We start from the raw sequence: 19,234 nt of genomic DNA on the forward strand, positions 1-19,234 counted from the left end.
TCTAGATACAATATAAGGGACAGAAAGAGGCTTGTCCTGTCTCTTGCTTGCTTTTGCCCACCATGAACTGTTTCTGCTCTGCCATGCTTGTCTGCCATGCCACCCTGCCTTGGAGCCAGCCAAATATGGGCTGAAGCGTCAACAAACAGCCAAATAAACCTTTCCTCTCTTAACTTTGGACATCAGGTATTTTCTCTTAGCGATGAGAAAAAGTAACTAAAACAATGACTGAACTTCATGAAAGATGGTCTGGTAATTCTGAACCTAAGAAAAGATGGAGTCTGGAGTTTGATCTTTCTCTTAGAAATTCTTGTTTTAGTGTTCATCTGGATCTATTTATGTTCTTCCTCTTACTTATCTCTGATTCCTACAGAGTTTTGAGAAGGAATTGCCTTTAGCGAACCCCAAAAGGTTTATTAGCTCACTCCCTCAAGAAAATGGATGCCGATAAGCCTTTCATTTACATAGCTAAGTTGTCCACTGCTGTGCTTATTTCCACAGCAAAGAAATGCTTCAAGATTCTTGACATTTTAAAAATTGAGATATATGTACATACCATAAAACTCATTCATCCTAAGTCAAAAATTCGATGTTAATTGGTAAATTCATAAAGTTGTATAACCAGCATAATTGTTTTAAAACATTTCTATCCCCCCAAACATTTCTTTGCGCCTACCTAGAGGTAACCAATCCCTACTTCCACCTCAACTTACAGTAAACACTGATCTACTTTGTCTATAGATTTCGTTTTCTGTATATGTAATATAATTTCAGTTATGCAATATGTAATCTATTGTTTTGGGTTCTTTCACTTAGAATAATATTTTTCTGGTTAATTAGTGTTGTAAAATATATCAATAGTTGGTTGTTTTTTATTGCTGAATTATACTATGTTGTTTCTTTCTTTTTTTTTTTTTTTGGTACGGGGACCGAACTTGGGACCTTGCGCTTGTGAGGCAGGCAGTGGAACCACTGAGCTAAATCCCTGGCTATACTATGTTGTTGGATGTAATACATTTTGTTCTGTAATTGATAAGTCTATGTGGACATACGTTTTCATCTCTCGGGTAGATATTTAGGAGTGGAATTATTGGGTCATATAAGTTTATGTTTAGATTTTTCAGCAACTACCCAACTGTGTTTCCAAAGTGGCTATACCATTCTATGTTCCCATTGTTTGGGTGTGAATTGCTGTTTCACAGTTGTGGTTTCAGTTTGTGTTTCCCTAACAACTACTGATCATATTTTCATGCTTTGAGAAACCATTTGTATGTCTTTTTTGGAAACTATATTTTCTAAATTACATTTTGGGAAAACATATTTTCAAATCTCTTGTCCATTTTCAAAATTGAGTTGTCTTTTTACCATTTTAAATATTCAAATGTTATCAAGTCTCAAAAATTTTTATATTCTGAATACAAGTATTTTACTACATATGTAATTTACAAATATTTCCTCCTACTCTTTAGCTTGTCTTGACATTTTTTAAATGATGTCTTTGAAGAGCAAAAATTTGTGATTTTAGTGAGGTCCAATTTATCTTTCTTTTTTTCTTTATAGAATGTACTTTTGGTGCCAGACCCTAAGAAATCTTTGTCTAACCCAAAGTAATGAATATTTTTAATTCAGGCTTTCTTCTAGAAATTCATTGCATGACTTAACTTTTTAATTTGATATGAGATATGGATCAATTTTTTATGTGTATATCTAATTGTTACTGCCTTATGTGTTAAAAAAAACTTTCCTTTCTCCATTGAATTATCTTATTACCTTTGTCAAAAATCAGTTGACTGTAAGTATACAGGTTCATTTCTGAATTTTCAGTTCTGTCCCAGTAAACTCTATATGTGTATCTTTATGCCAATACCATACTGTCTTGATTATTATAACTACTAAAGTAAGTTTTGAAATCAAGCAGTGTAAATTCTCCAACTTTGTCCTTCTTTTATCAAAGTTATTTTGACTATTCTGGATACATTTTTATATAAATTTTCATATGAATTTTAGAATCAGCTTGTCAGTTTCTAGAGAAAAGCCTGCTGGAATCTTCATAGATGTTATGTTGAATCTACAGATTAATTTGTGGGGAATTGCCATCTTACCAATTTTGAATCTTACAATCCATGAACATGAAGTCTTTCCATTTATTTAGATGTTTATTAACTTCTATAGTAAATATTCTTAAATTATTTCCTAAGCATTTTATTTCTGTTGATTCTATTATGAGTAGAGCTGTTTCTTAATTTCATTTTTCCATTGTCGCTACTTTATTTTTTGATCTAATAGCTTCCTTGTAGATTCCATAAAATTTTCTACAGATAGAATCGTGGTGTGTCTTCATGTAAAGACAGTTTTCTTTCTTACTAATATGTATGTTTTTAGTGCTTTTTTTTTTCTTATTTCATCTCACTGGCTAAAAACTCCAGTACAAAGTTGCATAGAAGTGATAATTACCTATGTTTAGCGTTAAGGGGAATACATTTCATATTTCAACTTTAAATATAATGTAAGCTAGTAGTTTTCTTCTACCTTTTATATGCCTGTTGTAGTTTGAGGAAGTTCCTTCTAGTCTTAGGTGTTGAGAGGTTTTTATCATGCCTATTGGAGTTTGTGTATTGCTTCTTCTGTATATGTTGAGATTATTACGTACTTTTGTCCCTTTTATTCTATAAATATTTTCAATTGACTTTAGATGTTGAATCAATATTATCTTCCTGGAATAAGTTTTATGTGGTCATAGTATATACTTTTTAAACACTGCTGTCTTAGGGTGGCTAATATTTTGGTAGAGAATTTTGCATCCATATTTGTGATAGTGGTCTGGAGTTTTCTTTAGATCTTTGATATCAGGATATCTAGAATGTTCCTTGCTTTGAATTTTGAAAGAATTTTTACAGGATTGGTATTTTATTAGAAAATGTCATGTAATTTCTGAGGGAAGCCATCTGAACCTGAACTTTTCTTTATGCGAAATACTTTAGCCATTAATTCAGTATCCTTATTTGTTATACATCTATTCACACTGTTTCTTCTTGAGTTAGTTTTGGTAGTTTGTGTCTTTTGAAGAATTTATCCATTTCATCTAAAATATCTTACATGATTGGCATAAAGTTGTTTATAGTATTATCCTGTAATATTTTTAGTTTCTAGCTTCACTGATGGTGTTATCTTTTCATTCTTGATTTTGATAATTAGTGTCTTTTCAGTTTTTATTTACTCAAGATATAGTTTTATCAATAAGACTTTTGGTTTTCATGAATTTTTCTCTATTGTTTTTCTGTTTTCAATTCCATTAAGTCTTTCTTTATTTTTCTTCATTTTTGTCTGTTTTTATTTACTCTTCTATTTTTTAATTTCTTAAAGTACAAACTGAAATTATTGACTTAGGGCCTTTCTTATTTTCTAATCTAAATAATTAAAGCTATGAATTTCCCACCATGTATTACTTTATCTGCATCCCATAAATGTTTAGATAGTATAGGATTTTTACAATTCAGTTTAGAGTACTTTCTAATTGCCCTTTGGATTTCTTTGTAATTTAATATCCAAGTGTAGGGATTTCTGAATTTTTTTCTGTTGTTGTTTCCTATTTTAATTATGCTTGATCAGAAGATATATTTTTAAACATTTAACAATCCTCTGGAATTAAGTGAGATTTGTTATATTGTCTAGCATACGATTAATATAAAGAATTTCCATGTGTACTTTAAAAGAATATTCTATTAATATTAGGTACTGTACTTCTTAAGTGTCAAGTTTTTTGATGGATTTATTCAAGATTTGTTTATCCTTGCTGATTTTTTGTCTAGTTTTCCCATCAGTTATTTAAAGAGGAGTACTGAAATCTCCGAATGTAGCCATATTCTACATCACTAGGCCTCAGTGAATAGTGGACTGCTTATGTGAAGGTAGATTATAATGGAGCTGAAAATTCCTATTGCCTAGTGATGCTATAACCATCACTTCATAGTGCAATGCGTTACTCAAATGCTGGTGGTGATGCTAGTGTAAACAAACGTGTTGTGCTGCTAATTGTCTAAAAGTACAGTGCATACAATTTATAGTACATGATACTTGATAATAAACAACTATATTACTGATTTGTATATTTCCTATACTATATTCTTTACCATTATTTTAGAGTATATTGCTTCTGCTTATTTTTAAAAGTTTATTGTAAAATAGTGTGCCAGGTTATGCCACCAGCAACCTCATACAATCTCACATTTATTGTGTCTCTTGATTGCATCATTTTTTCTTGTGCTTGATTTAATTTGTTCATCATGGCTCGTCAGTATACAAAATCCACTAGTAATGTTGCCATTAAGAGGCCATTGCTGGGAGTGGTAGTGCACACCCGTAATTCTAGCACTTGAGAGACTGAGGTAGAAGGATTGCTATGAGTTTGAGGACAGCATGGGCTGTACAGTGAGTTCAAGGCCAGCTTGAACTACATAGTGAGACACTGTCTCAAAAAAACAAAACAGGGGCAGGGGATTTAGCTCAGTGGTTCCACCGCCTGCCCTGCAAGCAGAAGGACCTGAGTTCAATCCCCAGTACTGAAAAAAAAAAAAACAAAACTCAACAGGCCTGGGGTTTAACTTGGTGGCACTGCACCTGCCTTATAAGCGCAAGGTCCTGAGTTCATTCCCCAGTACCAAAAAAAAAACAAAAGCCCATAACAAAAACCAAAAAAAACAGAGGCCACGTGAAATGCCTGACCTGGAAATGAAAATAAAAGTGATTAAGAACCACATAGGTCAAAAGTCAGTTATGGTTATTGCTTGTTAGTCAGGCATATCCCATTCCACTGTAGCTATGACCTTGAGGAACAAGAGCAAAGTGACAGAAGCTGTTGAAGAATCTGCTTCATTGGAGGCAGTTAGAGTGACAAAAAGTTGAGAAAGATCCATGTCACTTCTGGAGAGACTTCTGGTGACCTGAATTGAAAACCAGGCATAGAAGTCCATCCCTCTTAGCACTATGAAGATTATGGCCAGAGCAAAAAATCATTTACAATTGGACCCTACTGTGATGCTGAATTTACCACTAGCTCTGGGTACTTTAAAGGATTGGGAATCGTTATTCATTATATATAGTGTGGTGAGCAGTGAATCTCTGAGAGCTAATATGAAGGCAGCTGACAAATTTTTGGAAACTCTACCTAAACTGATTGTGGAGGAAAATTATTTGCCAGAACAAATTGGACCGAGAAATAGGCTACACCACAAAGCATAGGTGTATAGTAGGCCATATCATCTAGGTTTGTGTAATTACATTATATGATGTTTACACAATGACAGAATCACTTAACTACATGTTTCTGATATGTATTCCTGTTGTTAAGCAACACATGATTAATGTAATTTCGTTTTAGTACTGTGAGGGCCTTTCTGTTTAAGGCATATATATTTCTCATTGATAAAATTTTCGAGAAGAATTGGTCTTTTAATCATTATGAAATGTCCTTTTTGTTTCTAGTAATATTTCTAAACTGAAAATCTATTGTCAGATATCGATATAGGTAAACTAGTGCATTGTAATTGATGTTTGTATGGTATATCTTTTCCCTCCTTTGACTTTCAGCCTATTTATATCTTTGAATTTAAAGTGTATCTCTTGCAGATATTGTATATATGCACCTTGCTTTTTAAATCTACTCTGGTAATTTCTGCTTTTGTGTTTCTTCCTCCATATTTAATGTAAACATCGATATACTTGGATTTACGTCTTCCATTTTACTGTTTATTTTCTATATGCCTCTTAGTTTTTGTTCTTATTGTTCCTCTTTTTTTTGTCTTTTTTATATTAACCCAAAACAAACTATACCGTTTGAATTCCTCTGATATTTTAAAATAAACTTTAAAATATTTTTTCTTCCTAATTGCTTTGTAAGTTATACTCTATAGTATTTTATCTTATCACAATCTATTTCAGGATAGTATTAGCTTAATTCTGGTAAAAAATGGAATGATTTTGATGAAATATAACTTAATTTCTTCTCCATATCTGTTATTGTTTTCATACATATAACATCTGTAAGTCTATAAACCCATATCTAGCATGAGTGGGCCCTTAATTTGATCTCAAGCACTGTGTGTGTGTTCTGTATTGTATTTTTCTCACAGATTGACCATTTCTAGTATTCATTTATTCTTGTTAACATGAGTTATCCTCTAGTAGGGTTCCCTTTTAACCTGAAGGACAGTAAGTAAGTATTTCTGCTTACAACAAATATCTTCAGTTTTTATTTCTCTAAGAATGTTTGATTTCACCTATGTTTTTGGAGGATGGCTTTCCTGAATAGAGTTATTAGTTATTTCACTGTTTTCTTGTCTCTTATTTCTAATTAGAAGTTATCATTTAATCACATAGGTTTTCTTCTGGACATGATTAGCCATTTTTCTCTTGTGTTTTTAAGATTTTCTCTTTATCTCTTAACAATTTAGATAATAATTTGTCTAGACGTGGATCTCTTTGTCTTAGTTGGTATTAGTTTAACGTCTTGGTTCTATCAGTTATTGTTTTCCTTCAGATTGGAACATTTTCAATCATTATTTCTTCAGATATATTTCTCACCTCATTTCTATTTGATGTATGTTGATACCCCTGATATTCTAAGAGTTTCTAAGGCTGTGTCCATTTTTTTCTTTGTGTTCTTCATAATGGATGGTTTCTACTGATCTGTCTCAAGTTCACTGATTTCATCTTTTGCCTTCTCAAATATGCCATTTGGGTATGTGATGAGTTTTAAATATTTCAAATCTATAATTTTTATTTTATTTATTTATGGTACTGGGGATCGAACTCAGGACCTTCTGCTTGCAAGGCAGGCGGCAGAACCACTGAGCTAGCTAAATCTACGACCCAGTATAATTTTTATTGTTTGAAAAGTATCTCTTCTTGTACTGAAATTCTCTATTTGTTGTATTTCCATGTATTACCATCATATTCTCCTTTCTTAAGTACAATTTCTGCTTAATTCTTTTGACCTATATCTAATACCTATTGTGAAGTGTTTGCCTGCTAATTCCTAATCTGAGCCCATTCAGGGACATTTTCTCTTGACTCCTTCTCCTCCTCTTTATGGATCACACAAGGTTTTGTTAAAAATGAACCCCTTATTCAGGCAAGGTGGCATGTGTCTGTAGTCTGGGCTATTCAGAAAGATTGTAAATTCAAGGTCATTCTGGACAATTAGTGAGATCTTGTACCAAAATAAAAAATTAAAAAGGACTTGGGGTGTAGCTCAGTCAGAGTACCTCAGTTCAATCCCCAGTATGACACAAAAAAAGAGGAACTGTTTGAAATAATGTATGTGTAATACCCTTGGGTTCTGATTTCTTGTTTCTCCTTTGAAGGCTTATTTTATTATCTTTTATTTTGTTTTAATAATGATCTCAATCTGTAGAATCCATATGCTTTATGATATGTGACTGCTGATTTCTTTCTATTTTTTATGTGTTTGTTTTCCTGATTCTAAGTTTTATTTTTTAACCTGGTTCCTTGCATCAATACTGAATAGTTTCTCTAATGTGAGAAACTGAAAGTGTAAATAAGGACTAAAAGGTATAATAGATAATGTGAAATAGGAAGAAAAGGGGCAAAGGGAAAGGGGAAGTGGGAGAGGTAGGGGAAAGGAAAGAAGGGAATGGAATTAATATGAGAAAAAGAAAAAATGGAAACAAAGTCCTTGTAGATAGAGAGGGATGGAGGGGTTGAAGGGAGGGCAGGGGAAGGGGGAAAAATAAAAACCAAGATGGATTATGTAAGGGTGCAAATTTCCAATGATGAATGTCCATAGTTTAATTGTTGAATAATGATCACCAGAGGTTATGCTCAAACAGTTTGAGCAGGATTGGGGAGCACAAGTCAGTATTTAGATAGTTTTCAGTTCCGTACTAGCTTTTTGCACTGGAGCCTGTCTTAGACACTTTTCTTGTTGCTGAGACAAAATACTCAACACCCATAATTAAAGGAGGAAAGGTTTATTTTGGCTCACAGTTTGTAGAGTTTTCAGTCCTTAATTGGCTGGCTCCAAGGCAGGGTGGCATGGCAGAGGAGCATTGCAAAAGAGAAAAAGTTCATGGCAGGGGGAGGGCAGTAATAGAAGCAAGTAGCAAGTGACAAGCCCTTTTTCTGTCCCTTTTGTATTTTATCCATGGTGGGGCACCCTTAATCCTAGCATCACACCTCGAATCAACCCTAGCATCGCATGCTTAATCCCAGCATCACACATTCTAGATCCAGTCACCTCTGGATCTAGAGGATCATGAGGCTTTGGGAGGACATCTAGACACAAGCCATAACAGGCCCTTGTGGGTCTCCTGTATGTATTTTGTAGTCTTTTAGTCAACCAGATATATTGGGAATTTATCGAGTCCCTCTCTGACTCTTATTTCCAGTTTTCCTGTTAAATTTCTTGGTTGACCTCCCTCCAGTCCACTGTTAACCACTGTCAGGGCCACAACCTTACACTTGTAGAGCTGGCACTTTCCCCACTAAGTCCTCGAGTTTCTTTCTTTCTTCTTTTTTTTTATTGACAAGTGCGGAGTTCTTAGTCTTCAGTGAAAATCAAGTCAACTACCTCCAGCAGTGAAGCTGCTGGTTTTCATGACCAGCTCTACTCTGGTAGAAGCAGTATATTGCCTGCACTGTGAAGAAATATGAGTAGCCTCAGGCAGGAGCGTCACAGACTTCCAGTGTTGTCACACAAAGTTCAGCAGTTTCTCAGTATTTTGTTTGTGATTGCTTATCAAAGCAATGAAATTTTGTTTTTGAAAATTTTGTCCAGTTTCATAGTTGTTTTTTGGGAAATTTCCTAGCTTATATCCTGTCACTGGAAGTCCTGTCACACCTGGCAACTTCTAAAATGGCAAATTCACTTGAACTTTTATCTAACAAGGGACCCTTCTCTGGCTCTTCTGTACCATTTGGTGGAAATTGTGGGTATCTGCGATTAGAACAATCTATTCACCATGTTACGCGGTCTTCCTACCTTGCTGTATAATCTGTGATCTTAATCCTATTTGATGTGAGGCATTTTACATTTCAATAATTGTCAGTAAATTCTGTGTATTGTCTTCTTTTGAATACCACATGCGTGGCATCTGATGCTGTTTGTAATGATGAATTTAATGGCAGTTTATAAATAAGTTATCCCATGATTCTCCTTTGTAAATGCAGATATACATGTAGTACATTTTATATTGTATCTTCTGTGACAGAATGTTTAAATGGTTAACATTTGTGCTGCAGTATAGCGTTCTGGCTCATGAAAAATGAAAGCTATCAGCGATCTGGGCAATAAGATTCATCGTCAATAGTCACTAGCAACAGCACACAGCATTTTAATATCAGTGAGGTCCACAGCTAGCAGTAAGAGCTGGTGTAATTGAAAGACGTTTAGGTGCAATCATTCTGCTGTTTGTTCCTTGCCAGATTCAACATGGGATTGTGTGAGTATTTGAAGAAAACACCAATGTTTTCCTATCTTTGAAAGATGTAAAAAGGATAGATTCATGTTTAAATTTAAAAACGTCATAATTTTAAAATCATGTGGCTCTAAAATAAAAAGATATCTTATTTGTTTTGGTTGATTAAAGCTTTAGAAAAGCTACTCCTTGGTTACATGTGAACTGATAATTCTGGTCTAATGTTGCCGTGGTAACAACTCATGCTGATATAATTGAGAACATCTTATACATGCTGGCTCGAATATTTTCTCCCTGCCATTTTGAGTTGTTCTAGAGGTATATGACGGAGGCTAGGATAACTAGCTTGTAAGAAATTGAATCTAGTTATATACGTCTTTGGCATTAATCCGATGTTAGCTAGTGATAGCTTATGCTGGGCAGTTACGCTTTGCTTCTAGGGGTTTTTCCTTTTAAAACAAAAGAAAGCTCTTTTCATTTTCTGTGTGCTGCATGTTCCAGTGTAAGTGTTTACACCATTGGTTCTGCTACCTCTAGAGATTAGCATAACTCCCTTTGCTCTCGGATTGTTGTTTTGAACAATATGTTTTGGAAAGGTTGGTTTTCATCATGAGTGGTGAGTATGTTTTCTGTGACTTTTCAGCTATACATTTAAAAAAATATTTAACTATAAGAGGAAAAATATTTTTAAAGAGACAGTTTTAAAGCCAGAGATATAGTGATTACATTTTGTGTTGATGCTTTTGCATTAAGAACTGTAATTAGGCAAAACAGCTTTTAAAAGCCAGTAAGAACTGTAAACAATAACAGGCAATACTAATAATCTGCTACTAATTTTCTTTATGGTTTAATTTATTGTATTCATTAAACAATGTTGTTACTAATTGTGTTATAAATTAATAAGAAGGCTAACCATAATAAGAGATTGTTTTAGTATTTGATCCTTAGGATAATTAGTTTTACTTTCCTTTGATTAGCTTTGTCATCTTAATACTAATTTTTTCGCTGCTTTTTCACTGTATTTAAAAAAATACCAATCTTGAAAAAAGATTATGACAAAATTTTCTTGATTTTTTTGGTTTCTTTTAATTATAATTCCTTGAGGATTTGGGGTTTAATGATGAAATAAACCTGCATTTTGGGTTTAGAAGCTTTCTTAATATTTTTAAGAAACAAGTTTTTTGGAAATAATTTAGAATAAGTAGATTTGTTATAACTACTTTCTTCTTTATTATGATAAAATTTATTTATTTAAACATGGCCAAAAGTATTTTTTGAGAAAAAATACTGTAGTATATACTGCAGCTTATCATAGAGCAAAAGCTGTTCACTTCAAGCCAAACCTACAGCTAAAAATAGATATCCTGTTGTTAGAGTGAGAAATGTTTGCTTAGGGCATAATTCATTAGCATCTTTTTGCTTAATTAAAAAGAGACTATTTTTAAGCTAAACTTTGATGCAGTTATCATTTTGAGGAAAATCGTTACATGGTTATCAGATAACACAACAGTTCTATAGTTTATATTTAAAAGATTTGGGATTGGAATTCTGAATCTGAGAGTTAGATTTTTGCTGTATAATGATAAAAATTCAAAATCAATGAACCTTTTTTTCCATAACTGAAGATCATCTCATTTCATCAGTAAATATTCTTTATCCAGCTAAGTACGACATCAACCTCTTCAACATTGTTATATGTTTATAAGGTGAAATTAGACATGAAAGGAATATTTTTGCATGCAAAATGTTAAGAATAGACTATATTATTATCTTTTTATTCTCAAGCTAGTTCTTTCTGACGTAGCTTTAAATTTGCACTATTATTACAAAATCAACGTGTTAACATGCTTTAGGGTTTCCATGGATACCAAATCTGATCATACCTGATTATCATACATTTATTTCTTTGAATCAGGAGACTTTTTCTCTTTGAAAGTTTAGCTTACAACGTAGAATCTTTAGGTAACCACTGTGGTATTCTGGAGGTTTTTTAATATGATGTGTTAGTTTTAGCTGAAAAAAATTGTTGCTGTTTCTCTGTTGCTTTATGTTTCTTACAAGAAAGCTATGGATTAGAGATAGTAATTTATATACTCCATGATATTGGCTTTTCCTTACTGCGTTTTTCTACTACAAGAATTCTAGTAATAAATAGACATTGATCTTTTTTCAAGATTATTCAATTTCAACTAATTCACTACTAAGTGATTAAAAGCCCTACATATTTCAAAATGTGGAAAATTACAAATTAAGCATGGTTTTACTTATAAAGATAAGCAAATGTTAGATCTTTTATCTAAGTGTATAATTCTGCATGTGTTATTTCTGTATATATGGTACTTTTTATAGTTGTAAAGCTATTTCTTACTCATTCCTGCTAATTAAATATTCTATTTTTTTTTCTGAGAATCTATTTTTGGCCTTCTATTGCTGTGTTTTGGGAATGATCTCATCCATCCCTACATCTTCGATCATTACTTGAACATTCAATTCAGTGTGAATTTTCTTTTGCCATCCCCAAACCTGTTCCTTTATTGATTCTGATTTCTGTTATGATCTTACCACCCATGGAAGAAGTATAAACAGGAATCTTATTTCTTAACCCTAGATATGCTCTTAGTCATCAGGTTCTGTTGATTCTACATCAGAAATGACTCTGAAATCACTTAATTTTCTCCAGTCTCACAGACATTGGGAATGCTTTTAGCTAAGGCATTCTCTGGCTCTTTTAACATCCTGTTATGATAACCTCCCTCATTATTCTACCAGCTTCCAGTTTGCTATCACTCCAGATCATTTTTATATTTACATTTTTAAACTGCAGTTTTTAAATTGCAAATATGCCCATTTTTTTTAACCCAATATGAAAACTTCCATTTACTTCCTGTTGCCTTCAAAATTAGGGTTAAACTCTTAATGGGTCATATAAGATCAGTAATCTACCTTTCTAGCTTTATTTACATCTCTTTCATAAATTTTTATCTAACCATGCTTTACCATATATAATTACTTGCTAGGTTTTCATATTTATATTCCTTGTCATGAAAATTCTGAGAGCCACTACTCTTTTCAATTCCTCCATTATTGCCTCAGTAGAATTAGGTGATTTCTCAAGGCAAACTTATAAATTATAACAATTACTGTATTATATTGAAATTGTATATTTGCATCATAATATCTAATCTCTAAATTTTGAACTCCTCAAGTCAAGGACAGTATCTTGTTTAGTGGTCACCTCAACATCCAAAACATAGTTTGAAGCCCATAAATACTTGAGGAATAAATGAATGACTAAATACTATTTATTTTTTTAAGTTTGAATATTTTCCCTTAGGTTATCAGTGAAAAAATACCAGTTGTGTCTTTTGGTTCAGAAAATACATAATCATAGCATTTGCTTATTCTTCCTGCATGAAGTATGATAAAAATGATTAAGAAACTAAATTGTATCCAAAAGACTTTATAAAAGAGGCTTTTCTTTCCAGTTCTGTATTTTTCTTTTGTTACTAATAACCCTTTTTGTGAAGCTTTTGTTCCTGTTACTCAAGCATGTTTTGTAAAATACTAAAGAGCCCATCTAATGATCAATTGAACTGTCTTAAGACCCTTTTGATTAAAAGAAATAGCAACCTACTTGAATAGGCGTTAGCAGTCAAAGATACAGGTGTTATAAAATGTAATTCTTTCATGAAGATCAAAGGCAAAGAGTAGACTTGAGCTTTACGAAGGACTAGATTGGGATTCTGAAAACTACGTGGAATTAGAACAGCACTTTTCTCAGTTTTTCTCTGAGATCACATGACTTATTTTCTCTTGATACCTGCTTTAGTTTTTTCACTGTGTGTAGAATAGATTTCTCTGTTGCTTGTACAAAATGGAGCCTAGTTATCTGATAGATTCAGAGTTATGTGCTTATCAACATAACTAGCATCATTATATCAAAATCCTAAGATGAGTAGTGAGGAGGGAAAGACGGAGAAAGGTCAGTCACCAGGTAATGTTACAGTTATACAGGAGAAGTAAGTGCTAGTGTTCTATTGCATAGTAGTGTAACCACACTTAATGATAATATATTGAATTTTTTAAAAGATGAAAGGATTTTTAATGTTCTCAATAGAAAGAAATAAGTCAGTGGTACACTTGTTTACCCTATTGGAACATTACACAATGTGTCTGTGTATAGAAACATCATGATAACTCAAAACTGTGTAAAGTTTTTATGTATGAAGTAAAAGAAAATCCTAGGTAAGAATTCTGTCCCACTTGTAATTGAGGGAAAATCTCTAAAGAAGGCACTAATTTACTGTGAATGTCAAGAACAGTGCAGACTTTAGCACAGCACTTAATTTATTCCCCTTTCTAGATCTTGACTGAATGCATTATAAGAATACAAAATTGGGGAAATTATGCATTGGTCCTGGAGTTAAGGAAGGGTATTTGCCCAGGAATGTACAGGATCAGATGGATGAGAGGCTCTAAATTCTAAGTTTTACTTTAAGTAGCTTGCCTTCATGGAAAGAAGTAATAATAGTTTCACCCTTGCTAACTTAAAGGGAGATGTATAAGAAAAGTGTGGATAATGAGTAGAAGACCAAACTCTTCTAACTGTGTTCATTCTTAAACAGCCCTATTGGAACAATTAAGAGTTTATTAAGATATTCCAAATTGAAAATGTGGTCTTTCTTTTTCCACATGTGACAAGGCTGTACCCTGATGTGATAAGAATCACCAACAACAAAGAACCCGAGAGTCCTGGCTACAGTCCCATTCCAAAATCACTAGATTATTTAATTAATAATGTAAATATGTATAAGTTAAAAAATCTGAGAAGTTGATTCTAATAGCACCTAAATAGGAAGTGAGAGGGTGCAAAGAAAAATCATCTACCTTAATTGGGAACATCTATAAAAATTTGAAAAGCATCTCATTGTTCATAAATGAATAAAAAGACAAACATCATAGAGACGATTAAAGCAATTATTCATCATTAGAGGATAAATTCACAGCTTTCAAGAGGAAGGATATGAATTTATATTCAAAAAATATTCGCAGAAGGGTCTAAACATAAAAAGTTGCAGATAGTGTCTAGATTAATTCTTTAAAGTATCAGGCAAACATAGAATCTGTAAAATAAAACATGGAAGATAAAAAGTAGGATTGAAAGAATTGGCTGAGGATCAGGCAGGAATGAAAAAGAAACATAATGATCTGACAAAGAAAGATAAGAAAATAAACTTGGCACCTGCAGAATATAAAGTTGCAGTACAGACAGTAAGGACAATAATCATTTTAGGAAAGTAAATAAATGACGTGAAGAACTTACATTATAAGCCCTCCTAGAATGTACAGAAAAGCAGGCAAGATTAATATTATGAGGTTTAAAACTATGGTAGATGGAAGTAGGACATCCTACAAACTGAATGAATAGCATTATAGCATTCCAATGCAATGTATATAATTAATTGAACAAAACAATAATCAAAACGATGACTCAAGAAAAAAATTTGGGGTGCTGAGGATTGAACTCAGAATATTGGACATGCTCAGCACACTTTGAAAGCCACATCTCCAAACCAAGGAAAACAAAAAGTAAAACCTATTTGTAGATCAAAGAGCTCATTGAGTTTTGACAAAATTAATAAAGATAACAACAACTAATTATATCCTGGTAATTTTTTAAATTTCAGGGTTAATAGTGCCATAAACATCTAGATCTCTTTGTACCTTACAAATGAATATGAAACTTGTCTCATAAAGAAAATGTCCAAAATCAGAGACTATAAATTTAAAAACCCTTCTAGGGAAAAAAGTAATGAAGATACAACAGCACCTTGAAATGCTCAATAAGCTACAGCAAGCATCTCCTTGAATGAATTTCTGAATTAAAGAATTAAAAGAAATTCCCAGGGTGCAATAAAGGAAGTGGTAAAAGAAAACCAGCGCTGTCTGGTTCAGCACACTTTGACTACCTTGAAGAGATTTTTATACCTTATTGACTAAAGGGCTTTTGTTTTTTGAAGTTTGGAGATTTTGTTTTTGTGCTTTTCTTTTCCTGTACTGGGGATTGAACCCAGAGGCACTCCACCAATAAGCTGCATCTTCAGCTCCATTTATTTATTTATTTATGTATGTATGTATGTATGTATGTATTTTTGAGGCCAAGTCTCACTAAGTTTCCCAGAGTTGCCTCGAACTTGTGATCCTCCTGCCTGAGCCTCTCCCAAGGAGCTGAAATTGCAGGCCTGTGCCGTGACACCAGACTACAATTTTAGTTTTAAATGTCTTCACAGAGACAGAAGCCAAGTTCTTGATCCATGCAATTTAGAATTTTTTATATAAAGAAAATATCCTGAAAGCATCAGAATTCAGTGACAGCATAGATTAGAAAATAAAACCTCTGCCAGCATGGAAAGAACAAAAGGAAGCTGGTATTCCTTAACTTGGGTACCTCCGAGCAGCAGAGGGATGTGTGTGCACCTGTGGAGGCCACTCCTGAGAGTTTGCAATCAACTGCTTCTTCAGTTAGGTTTCAGATTTTAATCCATGTAATTGTGTGGCCTAGGAACCCCCAATAAATACATCCTCGGAACAGTTCCAGGCTGTTGGCATTTGACTATATGCAAGAAGAATTGAAAACAAAAGCCTACACAGGGTCATAGCCTTAGTCAAACTCTTCAAGTTCCTCTCAGATAAAGCCCAACTGGAATTTAAATTCACAATCCAATAACAGGATAGAAACGGACACGCACACATCTGCGTGTGCTATTCAGACACAGTATGATTAGAGCCTCACAAAAAATGTCAAATAGTAAAATTGTCACTTGACAAAATTAGGACTGGACAGTTTTGTGATGAACTTCTAGGAAGCATTAAAAGAACAAGTATTTCAGTCTTGTACAAAATTTTCCAGAGAATTGAGTAAGAGGAAATATTCTTAAGTTCATTAATCAATTAATGAATTTAGTATAGTTCTATAATTACAGGAGAAGAAATTTAGTTATAAACATGTTCTCTCAAGTTTGGAATAGGAAAAATCTGTCCACTGTCATCATTTCTCTGCATCCTTGCACTTGTCAAAACTTACACCATTAGGCAAGAAAGAGAAGGTGAGAACAAAGTTGTCCTTACTCACGGGTAATGTATGATTTTCTGGACACAAAATTCAAGAGAATCTATCAGTGTGATTCTAGAATTATAACTCTGGCTGGATTGCCAGATAAAAGATCAATAAGTAAACATCAGCTATGTTCTATTCAGTAGCAACAAACCGTAAGATAATTTTTAAAACTTTTATAATATTAACCAAAGCACCCACAAACCTAAATTAAATCTAGTATAAGGGCAATAAATAACTCTTTAAGGGAGAAATTTTTGAGAGCTATTTAAAAAGCTTTTTTTTTTTTGGTCCCAGGGATTGAACTCAAGACCTTGTGCTTGCCAGCCAAAAAAGTTATTTTAAAAAGAAGATATATTTTGATGCCTATTAGAGTAGCAAAAATTGAAAAGTCTGACATTAACATATTTTGTTGAGGATATGGAACTTAAAAGTTGTAATGGGTCTATAAGTTGATACAGTCAACTTACTGAGCCATTTGTCACTATGTTGATAATATCCATTCTTTATCCTCTAAGAATCCAGACCTACCTCTGTACTGTTCATCAACAAACACAATATTTGAATTCAGAATTTTCTGGACAATCTTTGGCATATAATTTGGTAAATATGTTATTCCTACAAGAAAGGTTGCAGTGAATAAGGAAGAAAATACATTCCAAAGAGCATATCAGAGATTGCCTGGATCGTTAGTTTTATGACTATAAGCATAGTTTAAGTTTTCATTAGAAAATCTTGTAGGAAACACTTTTATTCAAATATGGCTTAGATGGCCTAGAAAATCCACATCTCCAGGTGGAGAACAGGTTGAGAGAGAAAGAACATACATGTTATAGGTTATGAATGAATATACTGTGTAAATTTATAGTGTATCCTTCTATCAATATAAATACTAGTCAAATAAGTTGATGTATTTTCCTAGGCTTTGATTATTTAAATATGTGTCATAAGATTTTTACATTTATCTAAATAAAGCTTACAGTAAAGGGGTTTTCAGTTTAATGAATCAATTATACTGTTCACTTGTAACCAAGGGATAAAGAATCCACTAATAATAAAGCATAAAGAAAGAAAAGAAGAGTAAAATTGATAATCGGATAGGAAATTAAGCTTTTATTGCTTATTAAATTTCTAAACACTCATTCATGAGTGACTTTATTAGTCCTTACAAAGACTAATATCTTAGAAATCAAAAGTATGCATGATCCTTCCAACAAACTCCACTAATACAATTGCAGTATTAAAATTACTTTTGTATTGCCTATCATTTTTAAGGTCATACTGAATTTGGTTTGAATGAACATGTTTGAATATGGTGAGACAAATAAAGTACCCCTTCAGCAAAGGGGTACACAAGTATCCTTCAGATCAAATGGATAGAATAGGATGATTTGTTAGCATATTTTCAGAGTAGGGTTTTTGTTGGTTAAAAAATAAAATCAAATTTATTGTTATCCTTATATAAAAATTTAATATATATGCTCAAGTAATTTTTATTTCTATGTGTAATATACTAATGAACATATATGGATGGGTAAATTCTGTGGATATTTTATATGTTATTTAATCTGTTTAATTTATTCTTTTTGATCAAGCATGCAAATCATCAGATGCATCTGGTAGGAAAACACTTTTTATAGAATAATCCTTACTTTGATGTAAATTGCATTTTATGAGGTATTTTGTGGCAGTTAGAATATTTTATATTTAGTTTATCCACAAATTCTATTTACTGAAAAGATTTGTAATACATTGTGTATATGTAGAGAAGGGTCAAGTATTCTCAGGAATACCAAATACAGAGCTCCAAAGAGTTGAAGTGGGGATCAATACATTCTGTTTGATTTACACTTCCCAGACATTTTGGAAGAGAGTGTCCTCTTCTGTTATTTGTTAATAGGTCTTGGTATTTTCATGGGTGATTTACCTCTGTTTTCATCCTGTTTTGTGCTTTCTGACACACACTAAATAACCCTTACAGGAAAGAGATGGAGATGAGCATAGAGAATAAGTGGATTATAATCCGTTAGGAAAGTTTTTAATCTTTTATTACAAGAGGTCACTATAAAATATATATTTTGTAGCTTATAGTACTTAGTCCTTGTCCTTTACCTAACAGAAAAGTTTAGAGGAATAGCCCTTTCCTTTACCCCCTACCTTAAAAATCAAGGTTGAAAATATTCAGGCCTCTAAACCCATTCCTTCATTACTCCATGTGGCTCTCTTCTCCCTCAATGAATGATTTTGTCTTTTATCTCCCAAAATAAAGGCAAAATAAATAGAGCCTAGGATATGTGAAGTAACCGTTTACTCCCTTTCCTTCCCACACACTGAAAAGCATCACGATGGAACACAAGTACTCCATGATTGGGTGCTTGTTGCCCTGTGCATTTCAGCACTTCACCTCCATGTTGTACACTCATAACCTATGCTGCATCCATCCTTCAAGATTAAGCATAGCTGCTATGTCCTCTGTTGCACCTCACCTTATTACCCAAGAATCTCCTCTTGCAAACCCTCATGGCACCTTAGCATTGCCTTTGTTTTAGTCTTTGTCAAATTTTTTGTAATGTCTTCCCATTAGCTTCTCATCTCCTTAACAGTAGAATTATATTTATTCTTTGTAGTATTCACTGAGTTTCCATCAGTACCTGACACTATGAAAGGATGCTCAATAACTGTTGAA

The 19,234-nt window shown here is 33.0% G+C and overlaps 1 protein-coding gene across 8 annotated transcripts in view; it reads left to right on the forward strand.

Annotated features, from left to right (window-relative positions):
- The window catches only part of Prkacb (protein kinase cAMP-activated catalytic subunit beta), a 114,908-nt gene that overhangs the window by 52,951 nt on the left and 42,723 nt on the right, over positions 1 to 19,234 (forward strand). For 2 of the 8 annotated variants that reach the window (XM_004841378.4, XM_021255464.2), the window contains exon 1: positions 9,696 to 10,050. The exons of 2 other annotated variants lie outside the window; for them this stretch is intronic. In XM_004841378.4, coding sequence (XP_004841435.1) covers positions 10,044 to 10,050 — 7 coding nt within the window. In that variant the 5' untranslated portion in view covers positions 9,696 to 10,043. Of the gene's footprint in view, positions 1 to 9,227; positions 9,459 to 9,695; positions 10,051 to 18,143; positions 18,168 to 19,234 lie in introns of those variants that run through there. 4 more of the 8 variants (XM_013070922.3, XM_013070923.3, XM_087212981.1 and 1 more) reach the window with 4 other exon arrangements.

This window comes from Heterocephalus glaber, unplaced genomic scaffold (assembly GCF_053883595.1).
Source record: "Heterocephalus glaber isolate CG9 unplaced genomic scaffold, H.glaber_assembly_v1.0 deba00001442, whole genome shotgun sequence".
In the NCBI taxonomy this organism is placed as follows: domain Eukaryota; kingdom Metazoa; phylum Chordata; class Mammalia; order Rodentia; family Bathyergidae; genus Heterocephalus; species Heterocephalus glaber.